The sequence below is a fragment of the Apus apus genome, chromosome 3 (assembly GCF_020740795.1).
Source record: "Apus apus isolate bApuApu2 chromosome 3, bApuApu2.pri.cur, whole genome shotgun sequence".
Classification (NCBI taxonomy): domain Eukaryota; kingdom Metazoa; phylum Chordata; class Aves; order Apodiformes; family Apodidae; genus Apus; species Apus apus.
Genome location: NC_067284.1, coordinates 53,622,082 through 53,647,388, shown reverse-complemented (window position 1 = coordinate 53,647,388; position 25,307 = coordinate 53,622,082). Strand labels below are relative to the sequence as shown.

At 43.2% G+C, this 25,307-nt stretch overlaps 1 protein-coding gene across 2 annotated transcripts in view; it reads right to left on the bottom strand.

The window, feature by feature from the left end:
* Positions 1–15,922: 15,922 nt before the first annotated feature.
* Positions 15,923–25,307, bottom strand: part of SPRED2 (sprouty related EVH1 domain containing 2) — a 70,933-nt gene continuing 61,548 nt past the window's right edge. For both annotated transcript variants that reach the window (XM_051613222.1, XM_051613223.1), the window contains exons 5-6: positions 19,849–19,998; positions 15,923–19,427 (exon numbers count right to left, since the gene is read on the bottom strand). In XM_051613222.1, the coding sequence (XP_051469182.1) occupies positions 18,777–19,427; positions 19,849–19,998 (801 nt within the window). In that variant the 3' untranslated portion in view covers positions 15,923–18,776. The remainder of the gene's footprint in view (positions 19,428–19,848; positions 19,999–25,307) is intronic.

The window sequence follows — 25,307 nt, the reverse complement described above, 5'->3', positions numbered from 1 at the left end:
ACACAAAGGACCAGGGTAGGTGGAAGTGAGAAAGGAAGGCAACAAGATAGATACCACTGGCTTCCTATCCATGGTTACATAGTCTAGACCACAGTCACAGACACATTTGCTGGCGACCATGCAATCACGCATAGCTGGAGAATGCCCTTCAGAGGATGTGGTCTGTCACCCCTTGTTTTGTGTGAGGTGACAGCAGTTAGCATGCATGTGTGGCCCTTTTCCCAGTGTTTGGAGTACAGCCAGTGCTCAGCCCTGGACAGACTCCTGCAGTCGATGATATAAGACCCAGATAGAAGGTAAGAGAGGTGCTGAACAGCTCTCCAGGGGCTTGAAGAAAATTTTCACTTTTTCTAGCATTGCATTTTTTTTTAAAGTACTTGATACATCTCACCAAGGACTACACCCTACTGGAATCAGCTGTTTCATAGGGAGTACAGCAAAGACGGAAGTTCGGGTTTTCCCCAAGGACACAGCTCCACTCTGAGGGGAAAAGCCTAGAAAAGCACACAAGATGGGGGAGAGACAGAAACCTTCCTCCCCAAGGTTTGCTCAAGTTCCCTGCTCATGCTGGAGAAGTTATTAAAAGGGTAGGGAGTGTAAATCCACTAACACCAGGAATCCATTTTCTTTCAAACCAAATTCCTTAGTGAATCACTGTGAAGAAGCAAACACACAAGACCAAATCCAAAAACCATGTCACTGCCTCCTGAGGAACCTCACATAGATGGTTAAGCATCACCTTACACTGATGGTCCATCTGACTTCCAATATCTGCACGCACAAGACGCCGCCTGCCAACTTCAAGGGAGATACTCATGTGCACATCAGGCAAGATGAAGCCTTAAAACCACTAGTAGTTACACTTTTACTGCCAGAAGCAACATTTTAATCTAAGTTTTGGCTCCCAACAGAGGCTGTCTTCTGAGGAGCTCCAACATCTTTGCTCCATCTGAATAATTGCAAATGCCTGTGTTTAATCTATTTTCAAGAATTGCTGGGTTTAGGTTGGTGGTGGTTTGTTTTTTTTTTTTAAGTACAAAAGAAAATATTTCTGTGTATACATTCATGGCAACAGAGCTACACAGAGACATAAACTAATGGAAGGTCCATATGTCGAGAGAATATCATATGTAATGAGAACTGCTGCATTTTTGTAAAATGTAATGGGACAGATACGCAGCAGCTGTGGGTTACTCAAGAAGCAGCTAATTTAGCAAGCTGAATTCAAGGATATTTCCCAGATCTCCCAAACAATGAATAGCAGTGTTGTTTAAGATCACCATTATGCCTTACATCCTCCTTTGACTGGAAGCAGGGGGGAGGAAGCCTCTATCTGTGCTTCTGGGGCAGAAGTACATGATTAGTGCCTAGCTATCATAGGAAGCCTCAGGGGAGCAAGGGGGTCTGCACTTGAAGGGAGGAAGGAAATCATGTAGGATAAACAAAACAGAGCCTCAGGAAAGCAGTTGAGATGGGCAAGGCTTGGTGAAAAATAAAAAAAAAAGGAAACACTGAAGGAATCTATTTGAGTTCTTGCTAATATTAAACTTTTAAAACAAAGACACTCTCTTCTAAAATAGCACTAGCAATTTAGCTGGTTCGTATTTCTATACAGTAAGGTTTGTTGTAAGAAAAGGTATTAATCATTTTAGATATACAAAGAGCAGAACTTTTAAGGCTTGATCACTCTTAGATTATACTTTTTTTTTACTCTCCCTCCCCCCTAAAAAAACGAATATGCAGATAACCTGGATGTAGCAGATGCAATCATTGCTTCATTCGCCATTCACCACTAGATTCACTAAGAAGACAGGGCTGGTGTGTGATCTGTCCTCCTGAGTTGGCCAGTTTCCCCACAGTTTGCCCAGGTATCCCACAGCCAGCCCAGGCAGCCACAAACTCATTGCAGCTGTGGCTGCCCTGGCTCACAGCACAGCCCACGAGCCCCAGCTGCCCTAAATTCCCACTGCAGCTGGATTCAAGTGCTTTGTATGGGAAAGGTAGATACACCAGGGGACCACACCAGGATCTGCTAATTCACATGTTAAAATGGATTATACTTCCTGCTTAAAAACACCCAAACCAACCAAACAAAAAAAACCAACAACACCCAACCTCCCACCCCCCCCCCAAAAAAAAAAAAAAGGGGGGGGCTGGTTCAAACTGTGTCTGCCTACAGAAATCTCCAAACTCTTATTTTTTTGTAGGGAAGGTCTCTGCAATGACCGTGCCAGGAGCAAACTGCGGCAGTTTGGAGCCACCCTTCTGCAGCTGAGAGGCAGAGGGGGAGGTTAGGGACTTGCTAATCTGGAAGCCAAATTTGTTGCAGGTTTCACACATGTAAACAAAAGCAGCCAGGCCGCCCAGACGGTCTGGGGCCTTGTTCATCAACTCGAGGAAGATTTGTCAAACCTATCACAAAACAATCCTCCCCCTGCAAAAAAAAAAACCAACCCTCTCCCTCACCAAATTAAGATATTGCCTGAGTGAATAGAATTTTCAAAGGATTTTCAGATGTAGTAACTTGGTAGGTGTAACTGAAAAGGAGATTGCTGCATTAAGACAGATTGCATTTATCTGGTTCCCAGATCATGATGTTAGAATTTCCTCTTGCTGTACTGTTGAGATAACCAAAAGCTCCGTCTCCCTATAAAACCCTTGTTTTCCACACAAATGGAATGACCTTACACAACAGAAGCACCAGGCCTCTCCTGGCCAAACTCTTCTCTCTGCTCCACTGGTGGGAATCAAGAGTAAATGCCTGGAGCCCTGAGACTTGCTGTGCACTTCTGGGGATAGAGCAGACCAGAGGTTCATGCTTTGCTGGCAGAGTAATTTCCACAAGCTCAGCTTTAGAAATTCACTATAGAAACAGGTTCAAGCCAAACCTTTTGCTTAGTTATAAAGAGAAGGGATGGCTCCTTCTGTTTAAACCACTGAGTGGTTTATGTAATGTAGCATTGGGCCTCCAAAGTGTTTTATGGCAGAGCACATCTGGAGCCAGCAAAAGGCTACCTCAGGCCAAGGACTTTGTTCTTTACCATACATGAGCTAAACATGCAAGTTGGGTGTAATGCTTTGCCTAGAGTCATAGCTGAAGTGAGATAACACAGCTAAAAGTTTTGGAACTATCTGAAATAAATACATTTCTAAATAGACTTCTTTGCTTCTTAAGTTTTTATGACCTGACGTTTTATATTCAGTGACAAACAAATACCATTCTACTCTCTTACCAGAATGCAGTTCCCAGAGCAATTCATTCACACCTGTTGCTTTCAACCTAGCTTCTCCTTTATCTCCTTTATTGTTTATTCATGTCTCAGCTAATACTAGCCACTGTGAGCAGGTCAAGACTCTGCACTCCAAAAAGCTCCTTAGAAGCTAATGGAACCCAGCCCAGTGCCAGTAGGATGGAGGAGCAGGGTTTTACATTATTCACTTCCCAGGTGGTGACAGAGGTAAATTCCTGACTTCATTAGCTAATAGTGCAGACAAGAGCTAGGCCTTTGCCCCAGATTTTTGCAAAGAGAGGGGCAAACATTCAGTGAGTTGCATGTAGGAAACCAAATGCAGCAAGCCAGAACCAGAGCACGCCTTTGGACATTTTTGCCCTTCTTCTCTCCAAGTTTGTTGACAATATTTTGTACTGCAGAGGACATTTCCTCCCCCCTCTTCTGTAATGATATGGTGAACAGGATTATGCTCAAAAAACTGCAAGTGTTTCTCTGTAAAGACTGTGCTATGGTGTCATGGCGTACAGAAGTGGTCCAGAGCCCAAACAGACCAGGGGAATTTCTACAGAGAAGGAGGGAAAAGGCACAGAGCAGTGGCCCAGTAGGTATTTGCTGAAGATTTGCAACTAGGCAGGGGAAAAGGCACTAATGAGCCCAGTGTGAAGAACAGGAAAATGGAAGACAGGGCTCCATGTCCTCCTTCTATCTGCCTTAATTTGTCTCTGTTTCCCAGCCAAAACGTGGGTGTAATTGTTCAGGCATAGCATGAAGGTTTAAAGACTCGGAGTGGATATGGCATAGCGAGAGGACAGCATGATGTCAGCAAGGAGTTGTTTTCCTCAGCAGCAAAAGAATTAGCAAGCTAAAAATCCAAGCATGTCAAGACTTTAGTCCAAATTGGAAAGAGTATTTGAGCTCCCCAAATTGGCAGGGGACAGAGGGACAATTCTATGTCTCCCCTTGCAGAAAGGCTTGTTGATTTTCCTGAGTTAAGAGCCACCAAGAGCTGTACATATCACTCACACTCCTTAAAGTGCTGCAAACCCCAAAGCAGTGTCCCCATGGGGAGAGAAGCAACATGAGTTTGCCACGAAGAGGGGAGAGGTGAGGTGAATGCCTGCTCCTAGAGCAGACCTCTTTTCATTTAACAGCAGATGACAGTGTCACTTATTTTCACAGACAGCTATTTAACAGTCAACATAAGAAAGCATCATGAATAGAGAACAGCAGATGAGGCACAAATTATACAGCTAAACAAAGAATATGGTTCCTACTCTACTTTAAAAGGCAGGCCAGATGTCTCCAGACTGTTAGTCAGCATGGCAAAACCCCTTCAAGACCAGCTAACTCAAGTCACAATGTGTGCTTGAGTCGCTTGGCTGAACGGGGATCTTCCTGGGCTGTGAGCAGGATCTACATGCAGCTGAAAATACGGTGGGAATGAGTCAGTTCCTTGGAGCTTATGTGGGAGGCAAAGACAGAACTGTGGGTGGCTTCAAAGTGTTAAACAGCCTTTTAAATTCAGGCCCAGTTTCTCAGAGGAATAAGGAAACAGAGATATTCACCGAGTCTGGATTTAGTTCCATGCCTTGGGTCAGCCTTGAGAAAATTGCTCTCTGATAGTAACAGCCACTTCCCAGGCATGCAGGCCTCCTTGCTCCCAAGCCCATTCAGCCTCAGATGTAATTCTGCAGAGTTTAAGAGCAACTCAGTCTCTCACCCATAGCAAGGCAGCAGCAGCTGGCCCTTCTCTCCAGGAATCTGCAGGCTGCCTCCAAGGCAGGGCAGAGCCTCACCAGCTCCAGGTCAGGCGTTTGTCCATCTCTGCGCTCTGCATCTCTGCATCTCTGCATCTCACTCCTTTTGCTTCAGTTGCCTGCGATAATAACTCTGCCAACACAGGCTTCTTGGGTACCCACTCCCTGTGATGACGGAGAGCTGCTTCAACCTTTCCAGCTTTGTGTTGGCAGGGAGTTTCCCTGCCTGACAGTCTATCATTCCACCTCTGGCACCAAAAGCTTTGGCACGTGGTCTTACCCACAACTGGTCCACACATTTGGGGGAAAGGGGATGCTGTGGGTTAAATTACCTGGTGTGTTGGAAATTCAGGCCCCATCCAGTTACCTCCTGCCAACTGTTTGCCATTCAGCCCTGTTCTCCTACAGTGCAACCAGAGTCTGGTCAGCTCTAAAGAGGATTTATTGCTTTTACTGGATCAGGCTCACCCTTCCATTTAAGTGGATTAATGTGGGTTAGCTCTAACTTAGCCCCACACAGCATTAGCCAAGTCAACATAGAGTTCCCTACTACTGGCAATGTTGTTGTTTTTCCCTGTCATGATGAATTTTTAATGGTCTTTATGTGCAAAAGCAGCTTTGCAAAATCCTGGGCTCCTGCTTTCCAACTTAGATGATTTGGCATGTGAAGAATGCAATGAATATTTAAACCTGTAGTTTGGCATGGACTGCACAGAGCAGCTAGAAACCTAGTTCTGGTCTTTCGGGGCCTGGCCAGTAATCATGCAAAATCCCCAGCCCAGAGGAGCAGCATGGGGAGCTTGTGAGGATACATCAATCTTCAGCCCTCAAACAAAATCACCCTAACCCCACCATTCTTTAGATTCTTTTAATTAACCTCAGGATTCATATGGAGGAGCTGTATGCGGGTGGAGCTGCGGGTTATTTGATAGATGACTTGGATCACTCTGCTGGTCGTATTTTATTCACGTGAGAGTAGCTGTTGAAGGCTGTTATTTACCACTGGGACTGGGGTCCTCATCCCAGTAGACAATGTGCAACCATGTGGTAACAATCGCTGCCTGGAAGTTCTTACAATCAAACCAGATTAGACAGAAGGGTCAAAAAGGAAGGGACCCCTCTTTTGCCCTCATAGTACAGATGGGTGAACTAAGGGCTCACACACACATTCAAGCAGTCACCAATTAAGAGTTTACTGTAACCTCTTTGTATGCAATTTACCCCACAGCAAAATCAAGGCAAATCGACTTAGCTTTATCGGCTGTAAAAGGGCATCCAGTTCAGGAGCCATCACAAGAAAACCTCCATCATCCGCTTGAACACACAAGGATAGATGCTGGAATTCAGCCAAGACAACGTGGCTTTCATCTTCTACATGAAAGGGGGCTCCCTTTGACATTTTGAGGCCCACTTTTTAAAGAACTGTTATGCAAACTTCAGCTCACATGAACTTGAACAATACCGAGATGTGTACAACCGAAACTTCCAAAGTAAGCAACATTTCCACACCCTGGACCCTGTTCTGCAAAGATGTATGCAGGAACAATCCCATTGACTTTGGCTAAGCAACTCCAACAGGTTTCAGTTTGCAACCATCAGCCATAAAGAACCACAGCTGAAAGGCATTTATTTCTGGAATCAGTGTCCCTTAAGCCACGGGTTTGGTTTAGAAACTAGTACGGAAAGGTGCACGTTTCTTCAGGCATCTCTATTGCCCTCTGTTTCAATGTGTTTTTCTGGAAATCCCAGCTCTAAATATTGGCAGTTCTGAGCTATTTAATTTGGGAAGCCATCAGACCTCCTGTAGCCAGTGGCTGTCTTCAAATGTGATCATACTTAGGAGGCTCCATAAGCTGGTATGTCATTATCTCAGTGTGTTAATTAAGTCTGGCCTACATACAGTTAGCTGGAGTATTCCCTTTTGGTTGTTATTATTAGCAAGACCCAGACATTTAAAGCCTTTTGGAGCCCAGGAATCTTCCTCATCATGCAAGTAGATGCCCAAGGAAATCTTCTGGAATCATTGACTTTCTAGCTACAATAATTCAATTTAATAGATGGAAAGATGCTCATATTGATGCACAAGCAAGTGAGAAAAAAAAAAGGTGAAAGCAGACTTCAATCTGGCAACAACAACAAAAAAAGTAAATCATCCACCTACAGCCCTCCAAAGATACAGCCAACACTCTTAGCTGAGTTAACAAATTGTGAAGCAGACCCTTTAGCAGCTAGAGTAAAACTGAAAAAAAACAGGGCATTACTTGACACATTTATTTGCCCTGATTGGGAAAACATGTCACTTCCTTTCTAGATATCACTGGTATATGTTAAAACAAGTATTTCACAAGTGATGAAAACAACAGCTCTTGATTTCCAAAGGATGTGTCTGAGCATGACTGGCTGTTTAAGAGAGAGATATGATGTGAAAGTTATAGAATCATAGAATCATAGAATATGCTGAGTTGGAAGGGACCCATCAGGACCATAGAGTCCAACTCCTGTCCCTGTGTGGGGCACCTCAGGGCATGACTGCCAGCTCGGTTTACCCACAGGTAGGGCATTCATAACAAGGTTTTTCCCACATTGTTTTCTGGGTGTCTTAACAGGAATGAGCTCAGCAAGAGTACTAACAGCTCTCTGTTTTACCCAGCTGCCTGTTTTTATGAAGCCCATAGGAAATTAATTTCTTCAAGACCTCAGTTTGGTTTTCACTGGCCATGGGACTCAAGAACCATTATGGGAGTAGAACAAGCAGAAGATTAATGGTGCAAACTCAAATCTGTTAGAAACCAAGCCCAGGTTGAATTTGTGTGCGTCTTTTTACTCCAAGCTGTGGTTAAATTCAATGAAGCACAGAGCCTCAGGACCCACATCTTAAAAACCCCATACCTACTATTTTCAATGAGCTGTGGCCTGATTTCCGGAGATGTCGATCATCTGTAGTTCATGTTGAAGCAATCAACAATTCCTAAACAATCCAATTAGAAGACTCAAATTAGGATTCAAACATCAACCAATGATTTGCTGCAGCAGAACTGCCAAGTTTTGACTATTTGGCTGAATTGCTCACCTGGGCAGGCAGGCCTTGTTTTAAGCAAAGCAGGTCTGTCACTTGCAGTGACTGTGACTAAGGCCAAATAGATGACCTTTAAATAAATTGTGATGGCACCTTGGGCTGCAGAATTCTTCTGCATTTCTTTATAGGGAATGGGAAAATGCATAGAAGAGCTTTGTACAAAGAAATAAACAAGAAGAGGCATTTGGTATTGCTCTATGCATCAGCCGGGCTCTTTGAAAAATAGTTGCTGATTTAATTAGTTTCCTAGGTCTATATTTTCAGGGTCATTCTCTATTACTGAAGCCAGTGGGAAGTTTGCCATTTACCTCAGTGAGGCCACTTGTTTTACACCTACCCAACTAGGAAATCTTAGGTGTTTCAGGAAGAAATTAAGACATTCAGCACCTCTCAGAGCAAAGAAACTAAATACAGACTTACACCTTCATCTCAGACACCCAGTTCATCCTAGTTTATATTCACAGCTACAGCACTGCTGTCTTAGAGAGTATCTTGAGTCCCAGAAAACAAGTATTACAAATCCAGCTCAATATCAGCAATCTGACAAATAAACAAAACAATAAATGTGCTGTCTTTTCACTACCCACCTCATATTCTCAATCTGTTTTGTATCCTTTGACACATAAGAGGCTTCAGAGAAACTGTGCAACAATAGGAACACAGTATCATCCCATCGATAAGATAATGGAGGTTAAATGATCCATAAAAGGGGATTAAAAACACTTGCCAGGACAAGGAGACACTGGCATTTGCAAAATGGCTGCTTTAGTGTCCCAACTCCTGAACATCATCACATTTGCAGGATAACTGTTTAAAAAACTGTCAGGGAAAAAACCTCAAACTGCCACTTCAGCACTAGAAAAATCTCCAGAGCAAAAGGCAGAAGGGTTGTTATGGTAGTTCAGATAAATCAAATACATTTAAAATAAAAATTTGTTAGGCTTAGTGAATAAACTCACATCACTGTTACATTCACTTGGATTTTTTTTTTTTTTTAAGAGGCCCATAAACGTTCCTATTTGAGGGGATAAATTGATGACAAATTGTCTGATGTTGGGAAGAAATATCCTCTGCTAGCAGATGATTCCAATACAGAGTTTCTTGTATTCTCTCCCTTTGAAGTATCTGGTACAGGCTGTGGTTAGAGACAGGATATCAGCCTGACGAACCCCAAAGACATTTTCTTGTAGCTCAAAGTTCAGATGGTCACAAACAGCAGTTGTTCTGGTTAGAAAAAAGTATCACGCATTTGCTCTAAGTTCAAAAGCTCTCTGCTCAGCACCTGGACTTTCTGCTCTTCGTGCCACATCTTTACAACCACTTCCTTCAGGAACTGGCCATAAAATGTACTCTGATGGTGACAGCTCTTAAAATGTTATGTATGTGAGTGGGTTTCAAAACACAGTTCTTTCAGGGGTGCTGCTTTGTTACAGGAATTTTTTCTCATGTATGTTAGTACACAGGCACCCTTTCAGCCCTTTAATCTTTGACTGGAAATTCAACCTAATATCAGAAAGAATTGCTGCCAGCCTGAAACCCTGCAAGCCATTAAAAAGGAGTGAAAGGTGGCTGAGGGAATGGCCCTGCCAATTTGTCACTTTTTAAGTCAAAACTGCTCACTCCTCCAAGATACTTTCTTTTCTTTTCCAAGCTGGTTTGTGAAGGTCCAAGTGAATTATATGGCCTGGCAATTGGGCACAGGGAAGAAGCCCTTCCTCAGCCATCAGAATGATGCTCTTGCTCCTCACTCATCCACTTTTTACTTGGCAGGAGCAGAAAGTGGCTCCTATTTCAAACACAGCCCTTTAAAGACAAAACTGGGGAGCTGGTGCACTGTGTTGGGTAAGAAATCCCTTGTTATGGACTTAGGCTGCCATTATACCTACTGTCCCTGAGGAGAAGGAGCGAAGAAGAGAGTTCACCTCAGGGAGTTGCCAGCTGAGGGGTTACTTTGTCTGCCAAACCTTGAAGTACTAGCATCCAAATCCTGCAGATCCCAGGAGAGAAATCCTGGCTTCACTGAAGTGGATGGGTTTTTTGCTACTGACTTAAGTGGAGTCAGGATTTTACCCCTTGGAACTGGGAAACATGATCTTCTGCCATTGAATGGTCTGCTCTTCTCCAGTCTTCTACCTGATGCAGGAAGTAGACCATTTGTTCAAAGTCTAGGGAAGCAGAAATGCAGCAAATAGCATTGCATCTGTGATGAGTGCTGGAGTTTTGAAATTAAATGTATGTGGTATCCCTTGCTACCTCTCTGACACAATACAGCTCTCTGAATGTCTCTGCAATGGCAGGGGTAAGTGTGAGGACTTTGCTTACCCAGCAGCCTGCTCCAGGCCTGTGGTACTTCTGGCCACACTTGGAAGTACAACTATGTCTCAGCCCTGTGGCAGACTACAGAAACTGTATCTAAACTGTGGTACTGGCATCACTGCAAAGGCTGCCTTGCTCTGGCCAAATGGTTTGCACTGGACTCCTCCATTTCAGGCAGATGAATGCACAAGCTTTCCTGCTCTCCAAAATGCCCATGGTTGCCCCACAGCCCAGTCACTGGCCCCAGAGAAACAGCCCAGACCATTCAGCACATGACTCAAGTCACAGCAAAGCAGGTAACTCCTCTGAGCAGAACACGTTGCTCTGCCCCATCCTTATTGCTATTTTGCTCTCTGCTTTGGAAGCCTTCCCATTTCTGTGGCTGGCACAACCACTTAATGGGGTTCTGGGGCTTTCCCCAAGATGAGGATGGTCACTGAAGTCTATTCACTAGGTGAGCAGAGAAATCCTGCAGCAATACCCAATACCTGGGGCTACTGCAGAGAAAATACCAGTCTTTGTTGCTTAAGCCACCAGGGTCTGCCACACAGCTGGAGTAATACCTGTTTCTTTCTTTACTTAAAGGGTAACTACCACCTGGGCTTTTAGCTCATGCTGGTAATTTCAAATACCTGATCCAAAAGGATATGCACATATGTGCATATATATATATCTGTCTGAATATATGTTTGCTTCTTGGCAGCCTGAGGCGCAGTGTTGGTCAGAATGCTCCTGACAGAGGCACAGACCACCTGCCCTTCTGGGCAGGAATACAGGGCAACAAGTGGGATACTTCAGCTTGAGCATCAGGTCCCATACCAGTACACTACTGGGACACTGGGAGCTTCATTTTAGGTACCCCTCAAAAAACAAATGGACTGTATTTCTATTTAATATCTGGAATGAACCATGTACCTTCCATCTGTATCCAGATTTAGCTTCTACTCTGTCTTTTTTAGCTGCTCAGTTTTCTGATACAAATTTACAGGGATTTGAGTTTTGCAGTGCTCAGACTCATGAACAAAACCAGCAAAGCTGCTGCTTTTGGCTGCGAACATCAAAATGCTTTCTGTTTTAAGTTGTGGCCAGCACTTTGGCAAATTGTGGTTGAAAGTTATACTTTCTTTCTAACCTGGCTTTCATCAGTGTTCTCAGGAAGTTGTAAACAGTAAGCACTTTTAAAGTGAAATCACTTGAGTTCAGTAGCTCTGGAATTGGGCTTTTAAGGTTGGGAATAGCCCTCCAGGGCACAAGGACATTAATGCTTCAAATTTTAGAAGTCTCTGAGCTTTTAGTTTCTGAATCAGAGCAAAACAATCTGAACACCAGAAATCTCAGATTAGAAGATAGGGTATATTTGAGAACGCATTAGACTTGACACTTCAACGTCAAGGATCTCACTGTTTGCACCGACAAGTTCCCTATCCCTGTGCTTTTTTCATAAGATTGAAATCTCCCACCAAGAGCTTTAACAGTTAATAAGCTAACATAGGCACAACACTGAAACAGAAAAAAGTGTGAAGAGTGGAAAAATGCCTGCTCAAAGCAGTAAGCCTGATACTAGTCCTGTTAGTTGCCTTAAAACAGACACTGGCCAATTCTGCAGTTTTTTGTGAACCTTAGAAAATGCAGAAAAAGAAAGGTCAGTTTGTATTATACTCTCTATATAATTAAAAGTAATTAAGAATTCTAGATAAGGTTGTGTATGACTTCATAATGTCTTAGCCATCCCAAAGTATGCATCAATTCTAGCTCCCCCGTGCAATGGTATGTCTTCTTAACATCAGTGACTCCTTGGGTCGTTACATGAATTATACTAAGTCTGGAAATGACTTTGTACTTTCCTTGCCACCCCAGAGCACACATCAGTGCATGCAGCTGTGACTGCACATGCAGAGAGCTGGGGTGCCTTACAGTTCTCAGAAACCTTTCTTTTTACAACCACCCAGAGCGCTGCTGTGAGATCCTGTCTCACATGACGTTAGGCAGCAGGCTTGAAATCTAGCAAAAGCTAAACCAAAGTCTGTCAACTCTTCCTAAATTAATTTACAAGCAGGGGAATGGGGGAATGAGATGAATGGCATGGGATGGTTGCGCATGAATGCAGGAAAGCAACTAAAAATATTTGTAGATATCTAAGTACACCACCCCAAAAATACACACATACTTTCCACCATTTATATATCTTGTCTCTGGGTGGAAGCCAAGCATTTCTCTATTTATTTCCATGTATGCCACAAAGATACAAAGGAATTTAATTGCCTAATTCAAAATGTTAAAAAAATACCAGAAGGCTGAACAACCTGGAAAAGGACAAGGTGTTAGGAGGATGTTAACTCATCTAGCATTGTGTACTGAAGAAAGGACAATGTTTCTAGTTGCTAGTGCTCCGAACTCTCTCCCAAACGATTCGTGAAACATACTGCGTTTGGTCTGGATAAGAAATCAAATTCTGCCTGTGATAAGCACTGGGAACACATGCAACGATACCCCTCATTTCCAGGCGTCCTGACAACTACTTCCAGCTTGCATTTCTGAGTGGAATTAGCAGAAAGATTTACACATTCCATGCTCTTGGGCTGACTGGTTTGATTTGTGCTCCACGGCAGTGGGGCTCCTGTGGAAGCCCAGACACCCCCCACTTAATCTTCAGAGTGACAGGAGAGACAACCTTTGGATGAAGATGGTGGTAGACTTGTGCTCAGGATACCTGTGCCACAAATTTCCAATGTGACATTACGCAAGTCATTCAAATCCTCTTTGACTTACTTGTTTTCACAACAGGGATGTCAGTTTTGCCTATTTAAATTACAGCTCATTCACCAGAGTGAGAAAAACTTCTTATTACTGAGCAATTAAAGGAGACCAGGTGCAAAAATTCTGCCCCTGAAGGTAATTCTGGGAAGCTGCAGCCACTCCTGAGAAATGCTTGACACTGTTACTGTGGTGCCTTGCAGGAGAACAGAGCTGCTGTAACTGGAGATCCATACTGGTTATCTCTTGCAGTTGCCCTCCATTCCCCCTGCAATTTCTGACCTGATACTGCTTTTATGAGAGGCTTGCTGGAAGCATTTGCAGGTTTCCTGAGTGAGTGCAGCCAAGAAAATCCTCTCCTTGCCATCTGTCTCTTCAGTTTCACAGGCTACAAAGAGAGAAGTTCATACAGATGAGACTGCTGTGTTAACATTTGTCTGAACCCAAGGATGCCCCCTCCAGAGAAAGGCCCGGAGGTGGACTGGGTCTGCACTGGTCCTGCTGCCAAAGCAGGGAAACGAGAGGCCGGGAGAGCCATTCTGACCCAGACAATGGTAGCAGCACATTTGATATCAAGTCTCTGCTATAAAATGCCAAGCTGTATTTGTCAGTGCACAAAACTCAGTCTGGTGAAAGACTTTATTGTAAAATGCAATTCATATTACATTTACTAGTGTAATGTTTGCAATATCTGTGTCCTCTTCAAAGTCAGTCTCCTTGATTCTATCTTGCAAAGAGGACAGTACCTGTGCCAGATGATCAGCAGGAGGAAACCCAGGACCTCTGCATTGATCAGGCTGCAGATTGCCTTTCATGGTACCTTGTATCTTGGTGGTGGTTGTTGCATTTTCCACCAATCTAGGGTCCAAACGTACCATTTACTGGTTCAGTATAGAAACCTCTAAGCATAAGCAACCCCTTTGATTTACAGAAGAAAGCAAACTTGTCCTTCTGCAGGACAACTTTATTTGAATGACCAGAAAACAGTGCTGACATCTTCCTGCCATAACTAGTCAAAACAATACGAACTGTAAGCAACAGGCCATTGGAGTCCCTTTGCCCTCAGCTTTGCTATGGATGGAGCGAATGCCAAAGCAGACCAAAGGATTTTGTGTGCAACATGAGTCCTCCTGAACACACTACCTGGCCCACAGTGCTTCTCATAAGGCCTCCAAAACCTTTTTTTTTTTTAAGTTAATTTCTAATAAATACACACTCGTATAATATATTTATATAATAGAATCATCATAGAATAATTTTGGTTGGAAAAGACCTTTAAGATCATCAAGTCCAACCATTAACTTAACTGTGCTGAGTCTGGTGCTAAGCCATGTCCCTAAGCACCACATACATCTACATGTCTTTTAAGCACCTTCAGGGATAGCAATTCAACCACCTTCCTAGGCAGCCTGTTCCAGTGTTTTGATAACCTTTTTGGGGAAGATGTTTCTTCTAATATCCAGTCTAAACCTTCCCTGATGCATCTCGAGGCCACTTCCTCTTATTCTGTCTTGTTACTTGGAGGAAGAGACCTACACCCTCTTAACTACAACCTCTTTCCAGTAGTTGAAGAGCGTGAGGTCTCTCCTCAGTCTCCTTTTCTCCAGGCTAAACAATCCCAGTTCCCTCAGCTGCTCCTCGTAACACTTGTTCTCCAGACCCTTCACCAGCTTCATTGCCCTTCTCGGGACTCACTCCAGCACCATTATATCATAAGAGCATGTAGTATTTTGAGAAACACACAAATACAAACTAATAAAAAGGGAATGCAGACTCAGGACCTCAGCAAAGCTGTGACAAATTAACACTATCAAGGTTACTTAAGCAATGGGCCCGTCACCTCCTGTGCTGGGTGGGTGCAGAAGGGTCAAAGCACTGCCACTGCAGGAAGCAAACCTTTTATCCAAGAACACGCAGTTTGGCACGTGTGCTCTTCGCCTCCCCTTACATGGCACTCCAGGCAGCTTGGTCATTCAGCAGCAGCACATAGAAACAAAGGAGCACGGCTTGGTTGTGTTCTCACTTACCTACAAAAACCCTGGGCTTTTCCGAAGCGCACAGTGTTGGCCTAACTAGCTCCCATGAGAAGTAACTGTAAAAATTCAGATATTCTCACTGGTTTAACTCTGGTTTCTTCAGTCAACTGGCCACAGCCTGGTGTGTTTTAACCGGGTTACTCCTCTTCCATCTTCCCTGTTAAACCTCTCTCAGCAGGGACGGCAGTGCCAGCCACCCCAGGTGTCTCTCCCCAGCAGCATCCAGCCAGCCCTGCAACCTCCCACCCTGCTCAAAAAGGCTTGGCAGCCACGTCTGCCGGCCTTTCTCTCTGCTTTCCCTGTTTCTTTGGGGCTGCCCTGCTCAGGTGCAACAAAATACAATAAAAACATTCAACGTGGCATATTTAGCCCAGGCCAAAGCAGCACATGGGATGAGGGCCAGGGAGAAGAGAAGGGAGGGCAGGAGGGGAATCCTGTCTGCTGTCATGGCTGTTGTGCCACCAGGCCAGGCCACCTCGCATGCATCCTCCCCAAAACTCTGTGAAACATCCGAAAAACACCTAAAAAACAGTCAGAAAGACACCTGTCCCTGCACTCCCTGCTGTGTTTGAGCCAGGGTAGCTTGTGCCTGAGGCGAGCAGCATTTGCCACCAAAAAAAAAAAAAAATCCCATTTTTTTCCTCAGGAACCCCAGGGTCCTCGGGAGGCGGCTCTGGCAACAGCCCTCTGTTTCTCAGGACCATGTTGTTTTCCCTCATTTTCCAGTCGGCTGAAGAACAATAAACAGTGTAATTTTGATATGATGTATTTATATTTACATGGTACATTTTAAAGCAATAGCTACACTGATCATACATATTAGAAACAATAAAAAAAGAAGTTAAGAACTAAAATGTACATCATACACTTGTATATATATTTTTTTTTTTACACAGAGGTAAAAAGGCTTATAAAAATCAATACAACAGGGTTTTAACTTTTAGTATATAGATACAATAATGATGAGGCTTCAGGCACTTTAATTTGTTAACGTGAGCGACAGCTTGGAAAAAAAACAACAAAAAATCTTTCCACAACAGAAGAAATAAAATTTGGTTAATGTTTTGTTACCACAGATACAAAAATAAAATCTGAATAATTTCTCTCAAATGATTGATGTCAGTATTGCAAAGCTGACTGGGAGAACGCTACACACTGTTCAGCAGCAGTGTGGAAATTAAGGAGAAATATTTACAAAAAAACACCCATTTCTATCATTGTGCCCTTACACCACTGCCTTCACAAACCAAATAACACACGCAGCAAAATCTACAAGTATTACAAAAACCCCAGAGAAGAGGGAAGAAGGAGGAGTGGAAGGAAAAAAAAATAATAATAAAAAAAAGAGGGATGTTTTTTAAAAAAAACTTTTATTTCCAGACATACAGAAAGGCTTGGATAGTATGTCTAATTTATTTAAATAAATAGGGGCACTTCAAGACCGGACAAAAAGCTGTAAGATCTTTTTGTAGTGTTGTGCTTTATAGAGAGAAGATCTTACAGATGTTTGTTTACATGAAACAACTTTGAGAACAGAAATAAAAGGAGAAGGTTGTTCCATTTTTTTTTTTTTTTCCTCGAGGCTGGCTTGATGTTTACTAGACACCATTGAGAGATTTGTCAACTGCTATTAGGCACAAAATATTTATATTTCATTCAGCAAACCCAGACATATCACCCAGAGTGTAACACTCTATCCCTTTTCTACTATCATTCCTTTTTTTTTTTTTCCCAACCTAAAAGATCCCCAGCAACTGCTACGAATTAAGCCTACCAAACTCTATAGTGTATAAGCACGTTGCATACTTAATTCATGGTTGACTAAAAAGCTGTGATTAATTCCCAGAGGAACTGTTGGGACATTCCACCGAGAAAGAATGGCAAGCGTTCCTTTTACATTTATTTGGCAAATTAAAAAAAAAAAAAAATTCCTCTCTTTTAAGACTGATGTCAATGTGCAATAGAGGGAGGGAAAGGACATGCAACCACTGGCAATTTACTGCAGAAAGAAATTATGGCAGGAACAGCAGTGCCAGCTTTGACAAGCCAATCCCTAGCTGCCTCAAAGTATTCAGATTGTACTATGCTAGTTAGAGCTCACTGCGCTAAATCATTTTCTTTTAATAAAAATTATTTGGCTATTCCTTGTAATATATTAGAAAAATACTCTTTTTCCAAGCTAATTACAAGCCTTGTACACAAGACAACATGACATTTAAAATAATAATAATTAAAAAAAAAATTAAAGTAATCTTTATCCTGCTGTATGCACCTTATGCATCCACTTGATAAATCTGGGTGGTGAACTAGGGAGGGGATAGCCAGGGAGACACTTCGGTCTGGCTCCTGCAAAGACTCACGTGCTTCATATCCTACACATGGACTCTCAGAAACGCCGGCTCCACACGCAATACGTCGAGACGTGTAAGCATCTGGAGGACTGGGACCGCAGGTCAGGGAATGGAAGTGGTGGCTCACATCCTGGCCTTTGATTTTAAATCCCTGTTTCGACTGCTAAATGTAGTTTCTACCGTGGATGCGTATGTTCTCATGCTCATGTATTATTATACAGAACGAACAAACAAACATGGTTTTCCATATAATCCACCACTTAATGCAGCATTTCCCAAGAATTGCCATAATAGTGCTTTTGACATTGCATTGTTAGTAATTCTTTGCATAACAACAATTTTCCTCATCTGGAACCGTAGTGTTTTATTCACAATCATTACATGGCTGGCTACTGAAGAAGTTCCCTTTCTTTTGGGCAGAACTCTGAAAACACAGTTTTATTTTTCCAATGTTATTTAGGGAAAAAAGAAAAGCCTAACATCTAAGTTTCCCTTTCAAGTAGTGGTCTGAAATGATTGCAGGTAAGGAGAACTACCAGACTCTCAATGGTTATGTGACTATGGTAACTGAGCCTTGCTTTCTGTTCACAGAGCTTTATGAACAGAGAAATAATTTAAGATGTTTGCTGAAGGAAATGACGATGGACTCTAGAAGACAAACTGCAGCTTAGATGACTATTTTGGCTTTGGAAAACAGAACGAAAAACCCAAGGAAACCAGTGACAGAAATACTGTGTTGTGGTACAAGTTTGTTACTAGCACACCTTCTATACACACACAATAACTTGACGGCAAGTTAAAATACCTTCCAAGTGAGATTTCATTCACCACACCACCCCTTTTCTAGAAATGCCAGAGCTTGCTAACCCGCTGATGGTACCACACAAGCAGAGGCAAGACGGACACAACCTGGAGATGTTCTACAATCCACCACCATTTAAAGCAGTTCTTTTCTCAAACTCATTGTAACTGGAAAAAAAAATAAAAATAAAATATAAACATGTACAAGACAGTCTGTTTTGATTACAGATTAATAATACAAAAGTCTATGCTGTAGGTTAGTTAGTTAGAACACTTTATGAGCAAATTAATGCAGTGTGAGCCCCAGACGACCAATGTAAGGTGATCCAAACTGGTGGTTTCTGGATGCTGCTGGGCACAGTGGCTGCATCAAAATGAGTGATCTCAATGCTCCAAAACCAACGTGTTCCTTGAACTACAGGAAAAAAGTAACACTTTGAATGCATCTGTAGTCATCCAGCAGCTTTGTGTTTTCCACCACAGCACCTGCACATGACCCCACAGTGGTAACAAGCCCGAAGCGGCAAGTAACAGCACATACATGGAGCAATGAAAGACAAGGCGATAAGGGCCATCCACCGGAGGCAAAACATTTCATCACTGGTGTCACACGAGCAAGGATCTGTATAGTCTCCTTCTGGATCGGACATACAGTGATAGAGCATAGTGTCTGCACACCACATACAGCTCACTCGATGGATGCAAGTCTTGACGCGGTCTGGAGCATCCTGGCATTGACCCCGTTTGTTCTCCTCGTGGTTGAACATGTCCCTGCAGTACACACACCGTGACCTCTCACCATCCTCCTTCCGCCTAGGCTTGAATTTGACAGGTTGAGTCTTTATCACAGCACCCTTGACATCTTCACCCAGGTCAAAGTCCGAGTTGTCTACATAAGGGTAAGTGTATTCATGTTTTGAGGCCTCGCTTTTGGCAAAACGTACGTAGGAGTCCATGTCATCAGGATCAAAGTTCTTTCCCCGTGCTGGGGCATGGCGATAGTCCTCGTATCCAGTCATCCAAATCTTTTCCCGAGGATTGATTCGCACTATCTCCTCATCATCATCTGGAAAGTTGACGTGCCGGTAGGATCGCGATACTGACTGTGGAAGTAGGGATGGAGATGAAAAGGAAGAAAAGATAAATAAGCTCACTTTGCTATCAGCAATCACTGTCTCCTTGCTTAGTGAAAAGGCCATGTTTAATTGTTTTAGTTTTTCCTTCTTTGTACACCCTTCACCATGACCCATCACAGAGGCTCAAGCTTTGGCTCAGGAATGAGTACAACTGTCACACACCTACAATGGTCTGGGAGCACACAATACAATATAACAGACTAAATCACAGTGTAAGCCTCTTTAAAAAAATAAAAATAAAATTGGAAGGCATTTAAAGCTAACTGAGAAAGGGGCAGAACAGAAGGAGGGAGGGTGGTGTCTTTCAGGGATGTGGGGAGAGAAACAACCAGCCTTAGCTATGGCAGACACAGCCGCTTTAGGTGGCAACCCTGGGAAGAAACCTTACTTGTTCTAGATGGTAGTGGTCAGAGCTGTAATGGTCGTGAAGGTGTCCACGAGTGCAAATTCTTCGATGTTCGCAGGATGGAGGAGAAGCCAGTGTTCTCACAGGCTGTTCCCTTTTTTGAGAGGAGTTAGAGGAGCTATCTGTAGCATTCTGTTTTAAATGGAAAGGAGGGGGGGAGGAAATTGTCACACACTCAGCTGTTACCATGTGCAGTATTAAAAGAGATGTTTTGCTACTCACTGACTTCGTGCACACCTGCAATACTGGCAACACCTGACAGCAGCCGCTTCATAAAGTATCACATAAAATATGTGAAAGAGGCAGATCTGTTGCCAGCCCATAAAAGCTGTCGCCACACACGTGGAAAAATAATATGCCATAGCCTACCCATGACACATTCACCAACACCACTCGTATTTGCTTGGCACGTTATTTGTTATACTGGGCATTGAGGGATGATGAGTGTTCACGTTAGAAGCTCCCCTTGAAGAGCGAAGTTTAAACTCCATCAAATGATGCAATTGTTTAAGTCCTGCAGGCAGACTCAGACAGAGCATCTGTGTGCCCAGGCTGTACCTTACTAGTTACCCAGGCTACAAAAATACTGACAATTTTTTTAAGGCATCCCATTAAGCCAAATAGTCCTCTACACATTCTTCTCCAAACGCTCACCAAACTTCAGTTCATTCCAGGCTACTTGAACGATCAGATTTCCTTTAAAAACTTCAGGATTTTTTTCCTCATTATGTCACTAATCTGTAATATGCAATGAATGCTACTTGTGTTTTTGTACATTCCTGGCTCACGGTGAGTACTTTCTTTAGGTTAAATAGTTACATCATTACACGATCATGAAAGAGTGAAGTATCACGCAATAACATACTGTTGCCAATACACACAGCTTCTCAATACACATATTCCTTCTCCTGGAGAAATACACAGTGTGGTACCAGTCTTAGCCATCCTCTCTCCATAGCCTGCCCTTGGTTAAAACAGTCTCCATACAATTATAGAATCATAGAATGGTTTGGGTTGGAAGCGACCTTAATGATCATCTATTTCCAACCCCCCTCCCATGGGCAGGATTTTTCCCATTAATTCTTTTCATGGATTGGTTGGGCTTTTTCATATTAACATGAATAGCAGAAGACAGCTGTTAACTACACTAACAGATAAGGAACACAAAAAAGAGCCTCCATGCGCAACAATTCTAAGAGCTGTAACACTGCATATGCCTAAAATGTGCTTTGAATGAGGGAAAATCAGAGAATGGTTTGGGTTGGAAGGGACCTGAAAGATCATCTAGTTTCAACCCCCCTACCTGGCTAGGGACACCTCCCACTAGACCAGGTTGCTCCAAGCCTCATCCAATCTGGCCTTGAACAATTCCAGGGATGGGGCATCCACAGCTTCTCTGGACAGCCTGTGCTAGTGTCTCACCACTCTAACAGGAAAGGATTTCTTCCTCATACGAAGACAACTCTACCATCTTCCAGTTTAAAGCCATAACCCCTCAGCCCGTCACTACAAGCCCTTGTAAAAAGTCCCTCCCCAGCTTTCCTGTAGCCTCTTCAGGTATTGGAAGCCCACTCTAAGGTCTCCCTAGAACCTTCTCCAGACTGAACAATCCCAACTCTCTCAGCCTGTCTTTGTAGCAGAGGTGCTCCAGCCCTCTGATCATCTTTCTGGCCCTCCTCTGGTCTTGCTCCAACAAATCCATCCCCCCCCAACTAAGAAGCTGTCCTGCAGCTACAAGTCCAAGGGAAAGGTTTCCATTTGCCACAACAGTTAGCTAGAGACACAACCTCAAGAGCAGGGAAGTTTTATCGGCAGTGGGAGAAGACTGGTTTTACCTGAAAAACCTTCTCTCATTAAGAATGCACTCTCTAAATATTATTTTCTAGACATGTCTGTTACTCCAAGACTACAAGAACACTCATTGTGAATATCTGTTTATTCTGAAAACAATACTCTAAAAGACTCTATCCAAAGGTGAGCACACCTTAAAGCATTACAACACAAAATAGATGTTGATCTTCTTTAACTGATATAGCACTTTAAAGCACTGAACTCCCAACTTTGTTGAAAGCAAATACACAGACCTGTTTGCACTGTGATGTAAAGCCAGGCTGGGTTATCTAAGAAATACAATGAGCAGGATGAGTTTTGAATAGCTGACCTGCCCATTAGGAACAGATTTTTTAATGCGTATGTTTGTTTTGGTTGTGGGTTGTTTGTTTGGTTTTTCTTCCAAACAAGTACCTAGAAGCAGAACAACTCTTAAGACAGTTAGCAACACCTCCAAAACGTAACTGCATTGATATTCAGGCTCTTTTAAAAAAGCCCAGTCTTTGCAATTTATTAGAAAAAGGCATTTCAAATCTGGGGTTTAGAGTCAACAGAACTAATTCTTGTACCTGTAACTTTAGGTCATCCAGTATCTAGCACATCTCAGGGACATTTCAAAAGAAAATGAGCAGCTTCTACAAGCAAGTACTTAAGCTTCTAACCTATCTGAAAAACCTGAGAAAAGTTAGGATTTAGTTACAACACCTGCCTCACATGAGCACCTTTTTACAGTGCTGTATGCAGAGCAGACCCAGATGCTGAGCTGTAATTTAAGCTTCTCAGAACAACAGAAAGTCACGCAACCCATAGCCCAGGCAGCCTCAGCCAACAGCATGCTCTTCAAGTTAAACTTTGACTGCCATGAACCAAAAAGGAGGCAGGGCCTTACCATGGTGCCGTGCTGGCCAGCAGGACCCTTCGCCTTCACTGGAACTATGGCCAAGCCCTGCTGGGACAGGCCTTTTGTGGATGCGTTCCAAAAACATCGTGGGTGCTTGTGGTCAAAATAACGAAGCCTGGGAAAATCACCCAACTGGAGGGGGTTGTGCATACTGGCCTGCAACCCCCTCACCCTCCTAGATGGAAATAAAAATCTCAAACTGGATATAACTACTAGACAATCTCAGTGGGGCAGATGGGAGCCATACCCAGCCCTCTAAGCAGCCTCCTGTTTGCTGTCTCTCGGGAATGGCAGTATTTCTGCAATAGGCAATAGAAAAAGAGGCAGTAGGGATTTTTATCTTGCTAGATTCTTATCTACCCTTGCTTTCCTCCACACCTTATTCTCGTTCAGACCCAGCAGGGCAACTGAGCCTCTCTTCCACATGTGTTGACATGGCTACAAAACCTGTTTGCAGCATATCACGGAGGCTGTGGTTCTGGCCTCCGCTTTCACCTTATTAAAAATTGCTGCATTTCCACGTTCAGTGTCCTCACATTAGAAGGGCACTTTGCCAACACAAACACTTACTCTGAAGTGCCCAGAAAGGGAGAAAGCAAGCTATCCGAGACTAGGTCTCTGCTCACTTGTCTGTAAAAAAGTTCCCACTGCCTCCTGGTTGGTGACGCTAAAGGCAACTGGTTGACAAATGCCGCTGCCTGCAGGGTTACCTTGCTGACCATTGGCTGGGATAAGCCAATTACTGTTATTTTCCTACAAGGTCCCCCATTGAAGCTTCAGACCTCGGTAGGTGAGAAAGCTCTTGACACTTAGGAATGAATTGTTTGAAGATCAGGAAAAAAAGGTAGAAAATATCCTCTCCTTCCAAGCAGAAGGCCACCTATGAACCCCACAGGCTCCTCTCCTGTGCTTGTGAGCATACTCATCCATGATCTCAAGAGAGAGGTGAACAACAAGAATACAAGGTTTTCTGATGAAACAAGTTATTCTAGGGTGTAAAAATGAAAGCTGACTCTGAAAAATTCCTTAAGAATCTCATAATGCTGAGAGACCGGATGCTAAAAAAAACCCACCATAACTACCCCTAAAGTGCAAAGTGATGGCAACACCTCGGTCTGACATGTACAGTGATGCACTCTGAGCCAGCTGCTACTGCTGCTCAGGAAAGAGGTCTTGGGCTTAACACAGACAGCCCCAATCTTGGTGGCTTAGCACCAGAACAAAAAAAAAAAAGCAGGAGCAACAAATATTATCATGAAGGCATAGCATTTATCTGCTGTGCTTCCCCAGTCTCCCCAGTCCAGTCTGTCTGCAGTTCTGGCCTCAACTCCACCCTATGACAATAAGAGTATTTCTACCATGGCAAGCTCACAGAGCCATAGTCAGGACAATCAAAGATATGGGATGGCTTCTCATAAACAGCCTGGACTCTCAAGTCTGGGAAAGAGATGATGGAAGGGACTATGGAGATGGGAAGAGAAGCCTATTGAATCATGAGTCTCATGGGAATGTGAGTAGCAGGATATTACTCTTCTAGTATCCTTCAGAAGAGAAGATTGCAAGACATTCACTGGAACAAGCTAAGATAAGGTTCAAACGAAGGAGGTACTTCTGACAGAGCTCACAGTTAGAAAATGGTTCAAGAAGCCATATGGAAACCCATAGAAGAAAGTAAGTGCCTGAGGATCAAAGGCATGATGATGCTCAGACCTTCACAAGCATTCTCTCAGTGCCACCTCACTGGGACTGAACCTGGACTTAGTGACTGCTGAAAATCAGGCACATTCTCAAAAAGAACAAATGATGGCAAGGCACTATCAGTCATGGAAGCAGGGAACAACTTCTGTCCCCCATGACAAGAATGGATCTTGGCTCGGATTTTCTATCACCAGCATTAGCAGTGAAAATTTTGGGGAGGATGATGGAAAGGGGAGACATGAGAGGTTTGTTGCAAGTCACCCAAATACAACACACTGGTGAAAGGACATGGTCTCCAGAGCCAGGCTACTTCACCCATGGAAAAACATGTCCCAAACCATCGAGCCACTGGTCTGTCGGAGAAACACTGTCTTCCTCTAAAGCCTGTTGAAACCAGTCCAGCTCCAGTATTGAGGCAGGAAACTATTACGTGTCCAGTAGCCACATAAGACAAATTAACCCTAAACCAAAGTTGTTGGAACAGGGAGTCCAGTAAGAAACTCTGTTTCAACATGCCCTCAAATGCTCAATTAGAGAAATTTGTGCTGCATGTACTAGAGCTTTGCAATTGCTACAGAGGTCCTGAAGTCTTGTGGTTTCACTGCTTGGATAACAACATCATTAATCATGACCATAATAGTAATTTTATAAAACCTGTGCAATACATTTCCTTTTGCAAGTGAGCTGTACATATCTGACCAAGCACATGTACTGCATGTTGAATTGGCGGCTTTGAGAAACAACCCTGTATGCAAATGACTGCTCTGTGATAATTTTTAAAAAGTCTCCGTGTTTCCCTGTCAGACTTTCAGAAGGGACTCGCTAAATTAAAAAACCCTAGTCATTAGTAAAGAAGATTATGTTAATGATTTACTGCAGCTTACTTCTCATTGAAATGGATTTGTTACACAAGATCAGCCGGCTAATCAGGTGTCTAAGTAATCTGCTGAGATAAGCATCTATCTTAATAACCAGTGACAAATGAAGCCTTCTCCTGCTCCGGACTGATCAC